At 40.6% G+C, this 18,447-nt stretch overlaps 1 protein-coding gene across 3 annotated transcripts; it reads left to right on the forward strand.

The window, feature by feature from the left end:
- The first annotated feature begins 750 nt into the window (after positions 1–750).
- Positions 751–18,196, forward strand: LOC123972447 (BMP/retinoic acid-inducible neural-specific protein 3-like). Of its 3 annotated transcripts, none has more exons than XM_046051956.1 (7): positions 751–1,007; positions 5,900–6,102; positions 8,574–8,791; positions 11,366–11,471; positions 12,031–12,267; positions 15,477–15,699; positions 16,872–18,196. In XM_046051956.1, exons 1-7 carry the CDS (start codon positions 751–753, stop codon positions 18,004–18,006), a joined length of 2,379 nt encoding a protein of 792 aa, XP_045907912.1. In that variant the 3' UTR covers positions 18,007–18,196. The 3 variants fall into 3 exon arrangements, with proteins under 3 accessions (XP_045907912.1, XP_045907913.1, XP_045907914.1); XM_046051957.1 differs by lacking the exon at positions 751–1,007 and adding an exon at positions 3,654–3,710; XM_046051958.1 differs by lacking the exon at positions 751–1,007 and adding an exon at positions 3,900–3,955.
- The last annotated feature ends 251 nt before the right edge of the window (positions 18,197–18,447 follow it).

Raw genomic sequence — 18,447 nt, forward strand, 5'->3', positions numbered from 1 at the left:
ATGTATTGCCTTCATCATCATGCACTTGCCCGCCCGCTCACTATCTCACTTGGATAAACTGGGGAAGAAAAGCACTCTGTGTTGAAGCAGGCGCTCATTCATCCACCGGCTCACACTGCAGAGGGGGGCAATAACCGCTCGCACGCAACGTTTATCATTACTGTAGAAGAATAACAGCAACTTCAAGGATCATACGATGTAATAACAGGGGCCCACTAAGGATGGGGGAATCCACCTTTTGCATTCAACCTCTGGAAATGTCTCTGACTGCGCGGACATCCTCAGAATGAACTCCTCTGCGTTCGTGCCTCCACTGCTGCAACTTCCCACCGGGGAGCGGGTGGATGCAAGGATACGGGAGGATCGTCTCCCGAAATAAAGTTAAGCGAGAGAAGAAATAAAACTGCTGTAGCGCTTGAAAGTAAGGGCTCGTCGTGAATTAATGAATTCGGCCGGATCCCTGAACAGGAAAGGTTTAATTTGCAGCTCTCGCAAGATCGGAATAGTTGACTTATCCTTGAGAGCGCATCGTTTGGTCCCTATTGCAAAATCGGGTAAGTGCCTTTTCAGTGTAATAAAACATGCATCGTGTATTTAACTCTCAGACACTCGGTTTTAAATGAAAACTTCCCCCAATCTTCCCTCTAAATCTGCGCGACGCACTACTTTTTCATCCCTATAATCTGTGAAACTGTGACACTGTACTAGTCTGCTCTCCTCGTAGTCCAGAGAGAATGAGGTGTCGCTGGCATGAGCTGTCAGAGAATCAGTCATAAGCGGCTGTCTCTGCTATGGGAGCGGGCGGCTCTCAGCCTGTGGCTCTGCTGCTGCTGGACATCCAGGGCCGCCGCCGGTGGAGCCGCACCCGCCGCCGGACCCGGCGACGGCGCCCGTGGCTCCCTGGACTGGCTGCTGTCGGATAAAGGGCCCTTCCATCAATCCCTGGAGTTCACGGAGGCTGCGGAGAGGTACCAGCAGGGCTTCAGCACCAGATACAAGATCTACAGGTGAGACAGAAGGTTGTGTTGTAGTCAAGACCGCCCAAACCGAGACCAAGTCAAGACCAAGACCAGAGTTTATCGAGACCGAGACAAGACCAAGACTTTTAGGGGCTGAGACCAGTCGAGACCAAGACCGAGGCAGGACGAGACCGAGTCAAGACCAAGACCAGTTCTACATGACACACAATACAATGTGGAACGAGATCATAGGTACTTCTCAAATTGATCTGAAAGATCCACATTCCCATTAAAACACCCACATACTAACACTAAGAGCTGAAATCAACGTAACCATCTTTATTCAACACTCCTCTTCCATGTTTACCATCGTGGGGAGGGGGGACAGTCGTTAACAGGAACAACACATTTTTAATTAGGGTTATGGGTTGCATTTGAATCAGTACGTTTTACATTCAATCAAAGTTAGGATGTTAAAAAATAAATAAGACAATTTATTGATATTCCCAAAGTTATGGTCTTGACTGGTCTTGAACTAAAATCCCGAGTCCTCAATGTCCGAGACCGAGACAAGACCGAGTACAAATGCGGTCGAGTCCGAAACAAGACCAAGACCGTCAATATGTGGTCTTAAGACCGGTCTTGAGTACTACAACACTAACAGAAGGAGAGATCTGTGTGTAGACTACTGTAATTACTGTAAGCCTACGTGTATTTATTATATGTTTCAAGAGTTTCATGTTTGGGCTATGAGTGCTTGCAGGATTTCATTCCACCCAACATGCCACTGGATAATTTCACTGATGAGCACTTTGAGCCAAAGAGGAACTAATCAGTGAAAGCAGCTGCTGCAGTGCTTGGGATGAAAACCTGCATACTCTCAGGAGTGCCCTCACAGGTATCACACCTGCACCGAATTAGTTGCAAGCTGATGAGCAAATCTGAAGAACTAAGTGTGACCTTTGCTGCTGTATTGTAGTATTTCGACTGAAGACGGATCCCTCTTCTGAGTAGCATCAAACATTTATTGCTTGCTTGGGTTTTTGTTTCAGAATTTTACATTTGTTGACTCTGATATTGCTGATGTTTCAATATGACCCCTGCAGCAGGAGTAATTCCCATGCCAGCCTGTGGACACTTTGTTACATCCTTTCAGCGATTTCCTGCAGTATCCCCACTTTGCTGCTGCTGCCTTTTTCTAAACATTCCAGCCTCACAAGCACTCTTAAGGCTTGCAGTAAACTCTGTTCTTGCTTTGTTGCAACTGTTAGGTATAGATATGATATGTCTATCAATGCATTTCAGTCCTGCATGTTTCAGTTTTAAGCAACACAGGTGTAGTAACACAGGTGTAGTTAGATGGGTCTGAATATGATATTTTATGTGTTGTTGCTGTGTTGTTGCTATTTATTGAGTGGTTTTTAGATTTTGCTGAGAAGAAGACATCCTTGTGAAGCCTTCACTTGTGTTTATTGGTGCAGTTTTCATTATATTTAGCATAGGTGACTTCGCCTCAGGCCCAGGACTGTATTTATTGTCTCTGGTGGACATTGCCGAGTCTTAACCAAAGTGGGAAAAAAACCCGTCATGGTCTGTAGGTGTGTATGAATGGTCCATTATATCCTCTCAGGAATCTTTTAGGCTGTGCTGTTTATCTCTTAGTGACACCTGCATTTTTTCCCAATTGACTTGCTGTATGAATTTCCCAATAGCCCCCTGACTTCAGGCTTCACTTTTGCCAAACCACCTCCATAATCAGTGAAAAGCATTGAAAGTGACAAAGGAGCAGACAGCTTGGACTGTCGAAGGCTGCCACCATCTGTATTGGCTGGCTAACATTTCACCACTCAAGGGTCTTTTATCCTGAAGCAGTCCATGTTGCAACGTATGTGAGCTGCCTGCTCACATTTCTAACCTAAAGGCAGTTTTAAGGATTAGGGATTAAGGATTTTAAGGATGACTCTAAAATGAGACCGGACCAAGGTTAAAAAAAAATGCTGTAACAATATGAGAACTGACAGGAGAGTCAATTTGATCCAGTTTTCTTTTGCTCATTTTGATCTATTATTTAATGAATTGTAGAGATAACATCAGGAAAAAGTTGAGGAAACATTGAAGGCATTTTTTTCTTCTCTCATATGTTATAACTATATTTTATACAGTCCCCACAGAGTTGCACATGCTCCATATTGTTCTACGTGCTCCTAAATAGCCTGAGGGCCTAAACTGCTGTTCTACTCCTATGACCTCTGCAGCTGAAAAACCTCCATGAAAAACACATGGCTGTCATTCATGCAGCAACATGTGATCAAGCTGCTCCCCATTTCTGCTCTTTTATTGTTTTTCCCCCCACCCTTAGGAGTAGTTTTCAACACTAATGATTGCTTTCAGTAGGCCTTCATATTTAGATATCCAAGTATGTTCCTACAACAAACACACCTCTGTTTGCCCTATGTGGATGCTGATGGAATAGATGTGGGCTAAACCCAGGGCTGGATCCACAACGCCCATCTGTCCACCAGGGATGGACACTCAGCCTGTCCCCTTGTTATGATGATTGGCTGTAATGACACACTCCACACTGTCCCAGTTCCTCAATTATTTCGCTGCCGATCATTTCTCTCATGGCAGTGATTTGATTGCTTCCTAGAAGGAGAGGGAGGTACACAGAGCAGCAGGCAGCACTGTGGGAACTGATGCTATGGATGGAGGAAGAAACAGAGAGAGAGTAGCAGCGGTATCTCCCAGCCGGTTTGTGAATAGCTAGAGTTCAGCGAGACTTGTGTCCAAAGGGCACAAGATAACAAATGATGGCAGCTGATGATGTGGGACTTTATTTTGGTTTTTATGTCTTTCTGTCGCTGTGGGAGTTACAGCATTGCATTACAATGAGTTCTGTTTTACCCGTGCAGGATTTATTTAAAGCTGTGATGAGCTACAGTAAGCCCTATAACAGAAATTCCCAATCAGGAAGTACTTCTGCAGTTGTCATGGGGGTATGTGGAAATATTGTGTAATTTGAAACAGTAGAAATTATGATTCGGTTTGAAATATACATATATACACACATATTTGTCTTAAGGAGCGACATAAACACAAATATGACTAAAAGTGGATGTAATACTGGTCTTTGGGATATTTACTGTCTCAGTCACAAACCAAACTTGTAGCTATGATAGGCTGATAGCACAGGCCGTGTTTCCAACCAACCTGAGTGCGTTTTAACAGCTGAACAACTCTAGTCTTATTTAAATGGTGCAGTTTTTCTTCTTCCAAAAAAATGTCAACACTAGTAAATATGCTTGCTTTCTTGGTGAGAGTCAGAGGAGAAGAATTTTACCACTCCCATGTCTGGCAGTAGCTTCACATTTACCCTATATATATACAAGTGGGGTAGCAATCTACTCATGTATGTCTCTCTAAGAAACCAAATAAGTGTATTTTCCAAAATGTCAAATCATTATTTTAAGGAAATTCTTCTTTAAATCAACAAAATCAACACAATTATTTAAATTCTCAATTTAATAAATATCCCAGAATTTAGTGTCTATGTTCCCTATTTTCTTTCCAAGAATCCTCCTTGGAAATTGCGTACCTGTAAAATACAAAAACAAAAAAACATACTGTTTCCCAACATGACAACATGAAAGTATAAGCACTTTCAAAGCCTGTCTGCGTTGACAGCGGGAAAAATGTTTTGCTATAAAACTTATATATACCGGCACATGACCTCACTGTCCTCATTAGTCGTTACAGCCCTGGCTTTAATTAAGAGCACATCAGAAACTAGTTAGTAAGTGAGCAGAGAATTTGAAATGGAAAGGTATAGGTGCTGAATAAATGGTTGAAATATCTAGCTTCTGCTCCGAGTTGTAGTTGTAAAGGCAATGTCACTACAACCACTGATAAAGAAAAAGATGTCAAGCCTAAATGTTGACTGTTGCAGGATGTCTTCTATGAAATAATTACTCATAGGTGTCATTTACGCTGGGGACGCTGGGAACATGTCCCCACCACTTTTTTAAAGCATAATTTGTTTTAAAAATATTCTGAAATATAGCTTGCAGTTAAACAACAAATGAAAATGCCTTTCAAAAGGTTTATTTTCACATTTAAAAAACATGCAATGCAATTAAAATATATAAGAAACAAATGTGCTTTGAAAAAAAACTTCAGCTTAAGAAAAAAACAAGCTACTGATTTTAAAATGACCCAAAAACATGCATGCACCAATCAGTACCTTTAACTTCTTGATACAGTTTCTTTTTAGCCAATTTTTCCGTTCTCTACCTGTGAACAGGATATAAAAGGACATACATAAAAACATTTCCACCATAAATTGGTGCAGAAACTTTGCAGTGCAGTGCAGTGCAGGAAATTAAGTGTTTAAAGATCAAAATTTCCGGGGGGAGATCCCACAGTTATGTATCTCGGCATTGAGGATATATTTAAAACACTCGTCTCATTCTCGTGATCCTAATATCGCATATTGTGATGTCTCGCGAGCTAAGAGTCTCTTCACACCCCTAATCTGAGCCCCTATGTCATTATCATTAATAGTCTTAAATAACATCCAGATCCAATCAATTCAAATGAACACACCACTGTCGTAATAACCTTCATGCGATTCACAGGATGGATAAATAACTAATCACAACCTCATTGACTTAAAGCCCACAAAAATGTTGTACTCCGTGAAGAACAAAAAATACAACTACATTGAAGGCACATTATTACTGTTCTCCATTGGTTGTTACGGCTAGTAACATTACAGTTTCATCACGTGTTAAACATGTATGTGCATGTGTGTGTTATCAATACAATCTACAGTATTCATGCCTCAACACATCTTGTTAAACAGCCTCCTGGGGCCTTATACCTTACCTTAGGCCTAAACCAAGTGAGCAAACGTCTGTGTATGTGTGTGTGTGTGTTTCCAGAGAGTTTGGTCGATGGAAGGTCAACAGTCTGGCGGTGGAGAAGCGGGACAGTATTGGTGGCAGCGGTGGCCTGGCTCTGCCCCTCGACCCCGACTTCATGCACACCATCCGCCAGCTGGGGAGGCGGCCAACCCCCCAGACGATTACAGAGAGTCTAATCAAGAAATATGGCACCCACCTCCTCCTCTCTGCCACTCTGGGAGGTACAGTAGTGTACGCAGGGCTTCAAAGCAAGCTCGATTCACAAAGTTTCTAATGTGGTTGGTAGTTTTTTTCAGCACATGGGGTGTTGATTTTACCGTCTGCTGCTTTTTAAGCAACAAAGCATATAATAATTTTTCTGGATCAGTGTTTTTTGGCTCACAAATAACATCAAATTGCTCTGGTTTTGTGTACAAAAAATAAATTGGAAAAGGCAGTGAAAGACAGATTTACTACTTTTGTTAGGCCATCAAAGTAGCATGGTTCCCTAAACGGAGCTTTATTACAGTATCATTTGAATGCAATTGGCTTATCTTTTCTTTCTTTAATGAATGATTATCACAAAGTGTTCTTCATTCGAAGAAAGTGTGGGTTTGAAAAGTGTCTGCTGTAAGAAAATAACACAGATTTGAAGAAACTATCCAAATTTTGTTGAAAACAGCAACAATCCATGATTATTTTGATATTCGGTGTGCTTTTATCTTATTCCGACAAATACGGTAACTGGCCCCCAAAAAAAACAAAACAGCAAACACATAGTTTGGCTGTAATTATCTCAGAACTGAAGACAAAGCACTTCTTTATAGTTTCCCCATTTTATACCAGTGTTCAGAAATCCATCATAGAAAAGACAAAGATACGAAAGTCTCCTCTGACAGTGTACTCAGCAGACCACAGTGCAACGCAGAAATGTATGATTATTATTTATGATTCACTTGGAATCATAAATACATTCAGACTTTGACTGATATAGCAGATTGAGGTGGACGGATACGTCAACAAAGTGTGTAACTTAGACTTGATGTACTGCTGTTTTCCTGCCAACAGCCAAAGTTGTTTTCTTTTAACAGTCATATCTATGAATCATTTTTGTTTGGCGCAGACAAACAGTGTCTTCCTGCTGATAGGGGCATTGTTTCAGAATTACTTTTCAAATGATTATTTTCTAATGTGCCACAGCTGTGATTAAGTTTAGGTTTAGAAACTACTTGGTTATGGGTAGGAAATGATGGTGGTCATGGTTTAAAAAAAAGCAGAAGCAAAATAATGTTTTATTTTAACCGTGACCATGATTTTCCCTAAGCAAATGTTAACCATTGCAGTTGCTGATCAGAAAACAGGCACATGAATCATTTTTGTACCTGTCATATGTAACGGTTTTAAAAGACACCGACAACAGATCACCCTGCCAATATTGCAGATAGATCAGAGAGCGCTCATGTGTCATGTTGGAAGGTAATTTGATCATTTGGTTTGGAGAACTTGTATGCCTTTTAAAATGGCACACCATCTGGCTCATGCTAGCTAGGTAGCATTAAATAAAAATAAGGAAAAAATACAATGGCTCGAAGGCTTATATATTTATTGTTGTGGTGGTCATTTGGTGAACTTTGGATGAGTAAGCTCAACATGGAACTTTCCTGGCAGAATTTTTGCTGATTAACATCTGTAGGGAAACAAGAAAACTCTTACAACAAAGGATTTCAGGTATCCTTGTTTGTCTGGAACGTATCTGGAAGTGGGCATTACTGTGCATATGCTGTATATCCTTATTCTTAATTCCTACTGAGGTTCCCTTGCAGCTACAAAAGTCACCTTATATGGAGTGACGCTCCCTAAATGCTGGTGCCGAGGGACCGGTTTGGGGAATGGGCCAATCTGACGTGTATTGACAAATGGCCTTGACATGCTATTAAAGTTAAAGGAAGATTTAATCTTGTTAAGGTTTGCTAAAGAGCACCCACTGTGAAAACACTCTCCCTCAAAAAGCAGTCATCCCTCTGTTAACTGAAATCTGATACACATTTATTGTAGTTCCCTGGTCAATCAGCCTTTTATAAAACCATTATTGGGCTTATTAACCTGTTAGTTATTGGTCAACAATGACTATGTTACTGCAACCCAGAGTTAAATGTAGCAATTATGCAAAATTTCTCTGGGGACACACATTGAAAGTTATACTGAGAAATGTGGTAAAATCAACTATTGCAATAGAAGCACTGAAGTTGGAGACTGAAAAATACCAAAAAAATGACATCACTTCATCACAGAAAAGGATTATTCTTCAACAATATACATCAAACGTAATGTTAAAAGTGTGAAAATATGTAATAATTGTAACTGTTAGAGATGTTTCCATGTGTAGAATGTATTTGTCTCCCAGAGAAGCCACGCTGACCTGAGCTCTGGTTTGTTTTTAATGTAATTTTTGTAGAATATAATTAAGATAATTAAAATAATTAAGAAACTTGATCAATGGTATTGAATAAGCTCTCTGTTCCCGAGGAGTTTAATAGATGCAGAGACCTTGTCTGTGCCTTTTCCTCCAATCATCCAAACCATCACTTCCCCCACAGCACTTAATCACTACTGCGCTTTTCTATCCGATCTGAATAGATACTAATGAAAGGTGATTAGTGCTGCTCTGTCAGAGCTAATGAAGCTCTCGTTCCCTCTGCCTGACTGTCACCAGGAGAGGAGTCTTTGACAATATTTGTGGACAAAAGGAAGCTCAGCCAGGAGTCTTCGCCCCCAGGGGACGAGGGCAGCCATGGCAGCAACAGGAAGTCAAACACAACGGGGACAGTGACCCTGGAGGCCCTCCACCAGCTGGCTGCTTCTTACTTCACCGACAGAGAGAGCACGCTGCGTAGGCTGCACCACCTCCAGATCGCATCCACTGCAATACGGGTTTGTGGAAGTCAAAAAAAGTCTAAATACAGCCACAGTCTGTTGGGAGATTAAACCCCTAGTCATTGCCCTTCAGTCTTACCAATACAAACCTGTTATAAAATGAAAAATAAATCTGCCTTGTAAATAAATGCATACATACATCAATAGGTTAAAATTGAACCATCATTGGTCAATATAGCACCATTGAAATGCTAGGTTAACTACACCCAGCAGGCTACTAGTGGGTTGTTTTGACCCAGTTTTAGTGTTTTTATTTTTGTTTTACTGTTGTGTCACTAGATCAAAAGTGATACGTGATGTGTACACACTAAAATCCCTGGGTAAAGAAAAATGGATTTTTAGTGTGTACATCCACCTACAAAACTTTTGAGATATACAACGTTTATGTATTCATATTTTTTACTGTGCCAATAATGTCAGTGATGGAAGAATTATTCAGATCATTTACTGAAGTACAAGTACCCAATACCACACTATAACAATACTAAGTTAGTAAAGGTTTAGCATTCAGTGTGTTACTTAGAGTAAGTAAAATTCACAGATGTTGGTGCAACAAAATTTACTTGGCTAAAAAAACAGCTAAATCGTGAACTAAAATCTTGTTTTTTTACTGACTTTCAACGGTTTAAATTCTCACCTTGCTGAATTGGTGCAGAAGTGTACTCCATGGTGTGTCTGTACACTGTCACATCATGCTTTGACCATGCTGGCTGTGGTTATGGGTACAGGCTTGAAACGGAGAGGGCAGTAACACAGTTTTTTAATGTGGTGTTCAATTACTCTTTAAAGTATCAGAAGTGCTCAGAGTACACAGACTGACCCCTGACCATGTTATTATTTAATCTATATTATTGATACATTAACATGTAAACAGTACTATTTATGTTGCCATTGGTTGAGATGAAGCTAATTTAAACAGCTTTTTACTCTGCTGGGCAGTGATTCATATTTCACAAACAGATCACTCACATGTGTATAAAATCTTAATCTAAAAAGTAACTATTAACTATAGCTGTAATAAATGTAGTGGATCAAACATACAATATTTCTCTTAGGGAGAGAAAGTACAAGTTTAAAGTAACATAACATTGAAAAACTCAAGTAAACTTTTTCTTAGCATCTTTCCACCAGTGACTGAAATTCAGTCACAACATGTAAGTAGAGCAAAGTTTAGATTCGTGACGCTTTGTTAGCTCAACTTGAAGGTAACATGCACTAGCAAATCCTTTAAATCCAGCTCAGGGAAATTATTTTCATAACTAATTAAATCAGGTAGGATTAAGAACAAATGCTTATTTACAGATTTGGCCTGACACTAGAAAGTTCACCTGTTGTAGCTGCAGGCATGCAGCGAGTCTGTCAAATCTATCTCTCCTGTTTTTCTCTCTTCAGCAGAGAAAACTCATATGTGCAGCAGGAAGTTGGATGATTAGATTTGTATCAGACTCTGATAAATGAATTTAATTAACTTTTATAATAAGGTCCAACGTGTCTTTTCTTTAGCACCCATTACAGACTAACTGACTACTTTTAAAGCAGAAGAAAACAATACTATCTAAGACATCGCCTTCCTGGTAGCTTTAAAGAAGAGAGTGAAGAAGCAGAACGTTGCAGCAGTGGTGCGTCCCGTACTATAAAACACCAATCATCCATTTTATCATCTGAAGTGGCTATTAGAGTGTATGCATTAATCAGCCCGAGGGGCAAATAGTAGATGCTAAAGTGAGTAGCCACTGATGATGACAAGTGCCCCCCCAAACTGAGAACGTGTTCCTATGGTTATGCATCAGCTTGATGGATTAGAGGTATCATTCCATTAATTTCCAGCCAGCCTGACTTCCATTCATTTGCCACTTTGCAGCGTGTGTGGAGTTCAGGCAGATTGAAGATCAGAGCGAGAGAAAGGGAGCGAGAGAGGGAGATGAATACTACATTTTATGAGGGATGTTAACGCAGCACCGATACATGGCCATTCATTAAAATCACATACGGTAATGAGGATTCAGTGAGAAATAGGAAGGATTCTTCTTGCTAATACGCAGAAAGTTATGTGTTTTTGTGTTTCAGTGAGTAAGAATTTTTAACTTTTAACATCCAGATTTATTACTGTTAGAAATGATGGAAGCGAAGAGGTGAATCGGTTTAAAGTTTTTCAGTCAGAGAGATGTTGATTTCTCTTCTTAGATCAGAACAAATTATTCTGTCTGAGGAGAGAGAGCTTTCTGAAGACCTTTTCAATATTACTTCATAGTGACTCATTGCATTCAAAATTCATTTACAGCCTTTGATGAGTTTTTTTCTGAGTTCTTTTGACCTTCTTTTTTTGAAAATACACAAGCAAAATTAGTCAATACATACCGGTCATGTTAGAATGACAGTACTCTGCACTGACTAAGCTAACATTATCCTCTGTCTTGTTCTCTGTATTTAAAAGGGGGTTGGTCTGGGAGGTATCCAAACTCAAGAGATGACACAACATACCTGTGTCACAACCAAGCTGTACATAATGAAATGACAAAAAAAGACAATAACAAGATACAACAGATTCACAATTTCTTGATATCTATGCAGGTGACAGAAACCAGAACTGGGCCACTCGGGTGCAGCAACTATGACAATCTGGACACAGTCAGCTCCGTACTGGTCCACAGTCCAGAAAACAAGGTCCAACTACAAGGTAAAATCTGCTCTCTAATTCATAATTTGTGTTTTTGTGGTCTCCCATTGCTGCAGTTGTCATAACAAGCTCTTTCTTAATTAACACTGAATTCTTCTGAGGAGGTTGACTACAATGGTGTATTTGGGCCAGTGCAGATTAAAAATAAGTAAATAAATTGCATAGCAGTGTTTTCTTCTGAGAAAATCTCAGAATTTGGTATTTGTTTTGTGAGTATTTGCAGAAGCAGGACAGTGCACTGTATGTTGGATTGACTCAAAATAAACTACAGTGTGTGTGATAATGACAGAACATGTCACGCAGTGCAACACTGTGGCTCATTTATGTGTTTTTAATTGTTAAAAGACATTGAGTTCTATGGCAGAGCCACAAGGTATATCAGGCTTTGGCTACACACACATTACTTACTCGTGAGATCTATATATTGCTGGTTATGGTTTTTTCATGGCCTAAGAAAAAATAAATATCACTAACCTTATCCTTTAATAAAGCCAATTATAATACATTTGTTTTTCACATGACCTTAGCCCATCTTCATCCCATCTTTTACCCTCCACAGGGATGCAAGTCATCCTACCAGGCTACTTGCAGAACCGCTTCATTCAAGCGGCACTCAACTACATCGGCTGTAAATCTGAGGGCCAGTTTGTTTGCCAGAACAGTGACTGCTGGTGTGAATGCAGCGTGGACTTCCCCCAGTGTAACTGTCCTCACTCTGACCTGGACACTCTGGAAAACAACCTGCAGCGCATCAGAGACGCCTGGAGGCTGACCAACCAGGAGTTTGAGGAATCCGGTGAGTCATGGATTTTAATTAATTATGACTCTCCAAAATGGGACTTGAAAATGTCAGCTTGAATGGTACTTTCAAAAACCCACTGTGAAACACAGGCTTTGTTAGAATTCTGGACTGCAGGATGCAGGTTATTTTTTATAAAAAAAATTATAAACTTAAATTTGCATTGAAGAGCTAACATGAACATAAACACATGTCTTGCTTTTGTTCTAAATGCATTCAAACACTGCCAGCTGCCGGACACTGAATCAAGAGACCTGTCAGTCATTGTGTCAAATCAAATGATGGTTCTAAGGTTCTTTAGGTGCTCAGGGCCGCAATGTGTGAAAATACACAGACCTTTTGTCGCCAACGGGCTTTGAAGAATCACACACGAAAAGTGTAATTAAAGGAAAGTTCGACATTTTAGAACACAGGCTTTTCTTTCTTGCCAAGAGTAAAATGATTGATACCACTCACATACCTGTATGGTAAATATCAAACACATGGCATCTTGTTTGTTTAATCTGTACAAAACAAAAACAAGAGTAAAAATAGCCCAGCACATAACTCAACGTAAACCCGATTTTCTCATCTAACTATCAGCAAGAAGGCAAATTATTTCTCAAAATGTCAAACGTTTAAGGAGCATTATGTAGTTTTGTACATAGCATTTCCCTCTGCGAAACATCTCAGACTACACCCAACACTTACCCAACACTCAACCAAAGTGTTGTTAAACGCTTTGGTCACATCTTGCTTTGATTTCTGCAATGCAATTTTAGCAGGCATCCCAAACAAACTTATTCACCAACTACAACTCATCCAAAACACCACAGCAAGAATAATAACACATTCCAAGTCCACAGAACATGTCACTCCTCTGTTGATTCAATTACACTGGCTCCCTGTATCATAAAGGATTATCTTTAAAATATTACTATTAACATTAAAAGCCCTCCACAGTCTGTCTCCTACTTATCCGACTGATCTCGCTCCCTGCGGTCTTCCACAACAAGTCATTTTGCAATACCCCCATCAGCCTCAGTATAATGGGTGCTAGAGCCTTCTCGTACGCTGCACCCAAACTTTGGAACTCTCTTCCCCCCCCACATCCGTATACTGCTCTTAAAACCCATCTTTTCAAACTAGCATACTCATTGTAATAATGTGCAACACTGATTTCAGTTTGATTGTTGATGTTTTTTTGTTTATTTGATGCTATGTATTATTGCTGCTTGCTGTATTTTATGATGTGTCATGAAAGGCACCATCAAATAAAATGTTTTATTATTATTATTTGTGTATCTTTCACCAGATACCTCTCTGCTCAGCAATCTGAGCACAGCTAAATGTGTTGGATGATAACGAAACGGTTAGTGAGCTAGATTGAATATTATAAATGATTGTTGCCATACTTTATAACAGATAGACCGCAATAAGTAATGTTACTGTACTGAATGGGTGTTCAACTGTGTTGTTGTCCTGCGCAGTTATGTTGCATTATTGTATATTATGTGGGTCATGGAAGTTACAGCGACAGACGGTAAAGAAGCTGTATACCTGAGTAAAATGACAATTAATCTAAATTCAATGTTATGAAGCAAACAGCGGTAGATCCGTGTTAGTGTAACAATAGCTGGCTGCCTCTGCTTTGCATCACGTTTGGCTAGTATAAACAAATCGCTCCACATTTGCTTTGTACCATTACATGCTGGTGGTCCACAGGATATTAATATGGTCCGCGTTAGCTGGTGAAGTAATGTGGAAAGTAGTATTTTGCACAGGATAAAGTTAGCAACTGCTCGCCGTCAGACAGCAAGCTAACAATATCTAACTAGAGCTAACTAAAGCCCAAAATCACAAAATGTGACAGAAAAACCCAGCAATTGGATCATTGTTTTGTGAGATTACAACCCTTCACACAGGCAATAAAAAGTGATTAATTTTATTTAAAAAACTACATATAGCCCCTTTAAGTAATTTAAAGTAATGTCACTCCCCGCGACTCGACGCCGAATAAGCAGATGAAAATGGAAGGATGGATGGAAGTAATGTCAATAATTGAAAGGTGCCAAAACACTGATCATTCATTTCCTTATTGTGTTGACCTAACCACTACAGTTAGAGCACCAACAAGTGTATCTTCAAGGCTGGTGAATGCATTTCTGTACCATTGTGGAGCTCTTTCATTGATAGTATGGCACTGACTGAAAGGACTGGTGTACAAAGCACACATTGTATTTTCCTCATTCGTGGGTCTTATAGTAATTTCCCCTTAACTCTATGCAAAGGCGTCGACACAAATATATGAACCCACAATCACACAAATACTGGCCTGTGTCCAAGCACCCACTGTGTTATTGCATTTCATTTTGCAACAGTGTTATAATTATCATAAACACACCATACCATTGTGCAGAAGATTAGTAACCTTGACTGGCATTTACACAGCAGATCTGATTGTTTTATGGCACAAATCAGGAGGAAGTACCTGCTGTTAGGGGAAAAAAGCCAAGATTATTTTACTATATTATTATAATACCACAATAGGATATACTGATGATTGAAGAAAAGCATACAGTGGTGCAGACACAGAATCCTGTGGTGTTGTGTCCATCTTTTGGACTTTGAGTTAAGCCTGTTTCTACATTCAAAAGAATATATAAAGAGAGTAACAGAGCTGCTGTCACGTGTGCACCTATGTGCAAATGAACTGTACTTCTGAAAGGTGAAATGCAAATGTGTCACTGTTGAAAAACTTTCCTCAAAACCACAAAATGTCAAAGAACTTTGTAGAAACATGTCGATTTTTTGTTATGTCTGACACAAGTGATTAAAGTTACCATGGCAACCGGCCTTACTTTCAAATTGTTGAAGGCAATTTTGCTTTCAGTGTCACTCATGTCTAATTAGAGACTAGCTGATTTGAAGGTGTGTGATGTACACCAGCAACAGGTAGTGATTAACATGGAGCATATCTCTTCACAGAAATAAAATATAAAAGGAGTTTGTTCTCTGACATGCTGATGAGATCAACATTCAACCCTCAAAAGAAAATCCAAATAACAAAACATGCCGTCTTGGTATGTTGCAGCTGTTCTTTCTCCTCTTGAGCTGTTTGCTTTTCTGGGACAAACAATAAGGAGTAGACAGTTTTTTGGATATTGTTACCCTGCGGCACATAGCCACCGGCAGAGTTTACTTATTCATGTTCTTTTTCCCACCAGAGGAGTTCCAAAGCTTTGTTGGGAAACTGCCAACCCATTATGCTGTAAACACATCTGTCGTGGAACACTTGTGGAGGACGGATGTCAGCCTGCCCCAGCGCTACAGGCAGCTGGAGACCAGCAGCAACCAGCTTTTCACCAAAGCTCGCCGCACAGCTAACAAGCTCTTCATCCTCAGCAAGAGGTGCCGAAAACAGCCCAAAATAGTCCTGCAGAGGCCGAGGTAAGCCGCAAGACGGGAACAAGGGGGAGGATATTTATACTGTAGCCTGTTAACCCAAGGTGCTCCCCAAAACTTATAATTATGAAAATGATTTATGCGCCAGGCACTGGGAGAATGCAGTGGAGCGAGACGGTACTTATTAGAAGACACTTGAGGGAAAGTAGTTGTAGAGTGAGGTGAAAAGTGCTGACAGGAGCAAAGCTGCTTCTCTGTTCCAGCTGAGGGAAATACAAACGGGATCATGTTTTGACAAACAGACATATTTCACTGTCTGTAGGTTTAAACTGCATTACAATCAATCTGGCATCTTAGAATTCCTCATATAATAATCCATTTATTTTAACAGAATCACATCCAGGAATTTAAGCTGCTGTGGCCAGTAATACATGACGACTTTGCTTACATTTATTACTGTATTTTTTAGTGTTACAGCTGCTGTTTCAGCAGCTCTCCCACCTGGATGCTCTATTTCAGCAGCCTACTGGAGACCACTGTGGTCATAACTTCTCAGATTTATGTCTCTCTCATGAACACTCCATGTTGATAGCTATTTCTGGCAAGGAAATTAACTAAATGACACAATCCATCAGCTCACTAGTCAAGTGCGGCACTACCTCCTCAGTCCACAATCCAATTACACTTCTTTATCACACCCCTTCCACTTGTAAAAAATAATTCAATAGTGGTATAAGGTCACTTCATAAGTCAGTTTTTTTGTGTCTCTGTGAAACAGAATATTTGTGTTATATTATTTATATTTATATATTTTTGCTTTTTCACATTGTAATTGTATTTCAATAGCATTTTAGAGTGTATCTACTGTAAAAGTTAGCATAAACTTGATGATAGAGTTATGAGACATTAAGAGTATGTATGTATGTATGTGTGTATGGGTATGCGCATCTGTTTTTATGCGTGTGTCATCACCACCCATCTGCACCACAGAAGGGGAACTCCAGCTGAGTCTGAGTTTGGCTAAAATAGTTTTTGCTGCACATCAAACCAACACTTTTTTTTTATGAAAGACAGGATTAATCTTCTGGGACAAAACCTTTCCTTCAGTGCATTATCGTAAAAACATGAAAAAGACTCAAAGTGACAAATATGAATTTGATGTGCTGTAAAAGTCACTATAGCAGTGTAGTGTTTCTAAACTGTCACCTCTTCCTCAGGCCTCTGCACTTCTGGTTGAGCTACACCCTCTCCATTTTATACTGCAGTGAGAACAACCAGGTTGGTGTTTACAGTGACGAGAGCCACAGCTGCTCCTGCCCCTACAACCATCCGCCTTGCCAGGGCCTCATTCCCTGCTCTGTGGGCGACGGTCCCCGCTGTGCGTCCTGTTCCACGGACAACCGGACACGATGCTCCAGCTGTAACCCCGGCTTCACCCTGACCCAGGGAGCCTGCAGGCCCGCCGTGCCCGACCCTACCGACCCCTACCTGGGCTTGGAGAGTGACCGAGACCTGCAGGATCTGGAGCTGCGCTACCTGCTCCAGCGGCGCGACCCACGCATCGCTCTGCATGCTGTGTTTGTGAGCAACGACGTGCGTGTTAACACATGGTTCGACCCATCCTGGAGGAAAAGAATGCTGCTCACCCTCAAAAGCAACCGGGTGAAGTCCAACCGTGTTCATATGCTCCTTGGACTCGCCCTCCAGTTTTGCCTCACCAGAAACAGCACTCTGGAGCCGGCACTGTCTCTGTTTGTCAATCCTTTCGGGGGCAGCCATTCAGAGAGTTGGACCATGCCTATAGGTCAGCACGGATACCCTGACTGGGAGAGGACCAAGCTGGATATCCCCTTGGACTGCTATAACTGGACGTTGACACTTGGAAACAGATGGAAGAGCTTTTTTGAGACGGTTCATTTCTACCTGAGGAGTCGTATCAGGGACTCTGTGGGAGCGACAGGAGGAAATAAGAACACGACAGTGTACTATGAGCCACTGGAGGCAACAGAGCCATCTAACAACATCGGCTACATGAAAGTGAACAGCATGCAGCTGTTCGGATATAGTGTGCACTTTGACCCCGAGGCCATCCAGGACCTGATTCTGCAGATAGACTACCCATATACTCAGGGATCACAGGACTCTGCCCTGCTGCAGCTGGTGGAGCTGCGCTACAGGGTTAACCGTCTCTCGCCTCCTGGGGCCCCACACGTGGATCTGTTCGCCTGTCTGCTCCGCCACAGACTCAAACTGTCCAGTGCAGACGTGACCAGGATACTCACTGCCCTCCAAGCTTTCAGTGCCAGACAACCAAACTACGTAGAGTACGAGGCAAATAAACTGTGTAGTTAATGGCCACTATTTGATGTTTTGTACTATTTCCTTGCCACAGACAGGCTTATATACTTTGTCAGCTGGATCCATTTGTGTCAAGTGTGTGGTATGTTATCCAAGGCTTTGTTTTACATACACCATGTGCAATTAAATTTGATGTTTTTATCATTCCAGTGTAGTTTTATGGATTAAAGCCCTTGAAAACTTGGTTTCAGATCTTAAGTACTTCACCATAATACAAAACTTGTGAATAAATAAGCAATAATGAAAGAATCAAAGTTAAAGTTTGGAAAACAAAACACCCATAGCTATCATTTATTAATATTTCAACATTCAATAATCGGCTTCTTCAAGACCATGTGGGTGTGGTTTGATCAGATTTGATTGACAGTGGCCTGGCAGCATAATCAAACAACAGGACAACTGTCACAATGTTTTGATTAAAATGTTAGACTGGTT

Source organism: Micropterus dolomieu, linkage group LG06, assembly GCF_021292245.1.
Source record: "Micropterus dolomieu isolate WLL.071019.BEF.003 ecotype Adirondacks linkage group LG06, ASM2129224v1, whole genome shotgun sequence".
In the NCBI taxonomy this organism is placed as follows: domain Eukaryota; kingdom Metazoa; phylum Chordata; class Actinopteri; order Centrarchiformes; family Centrarchidae; genus Micropterus; species Micropterus dolomieu.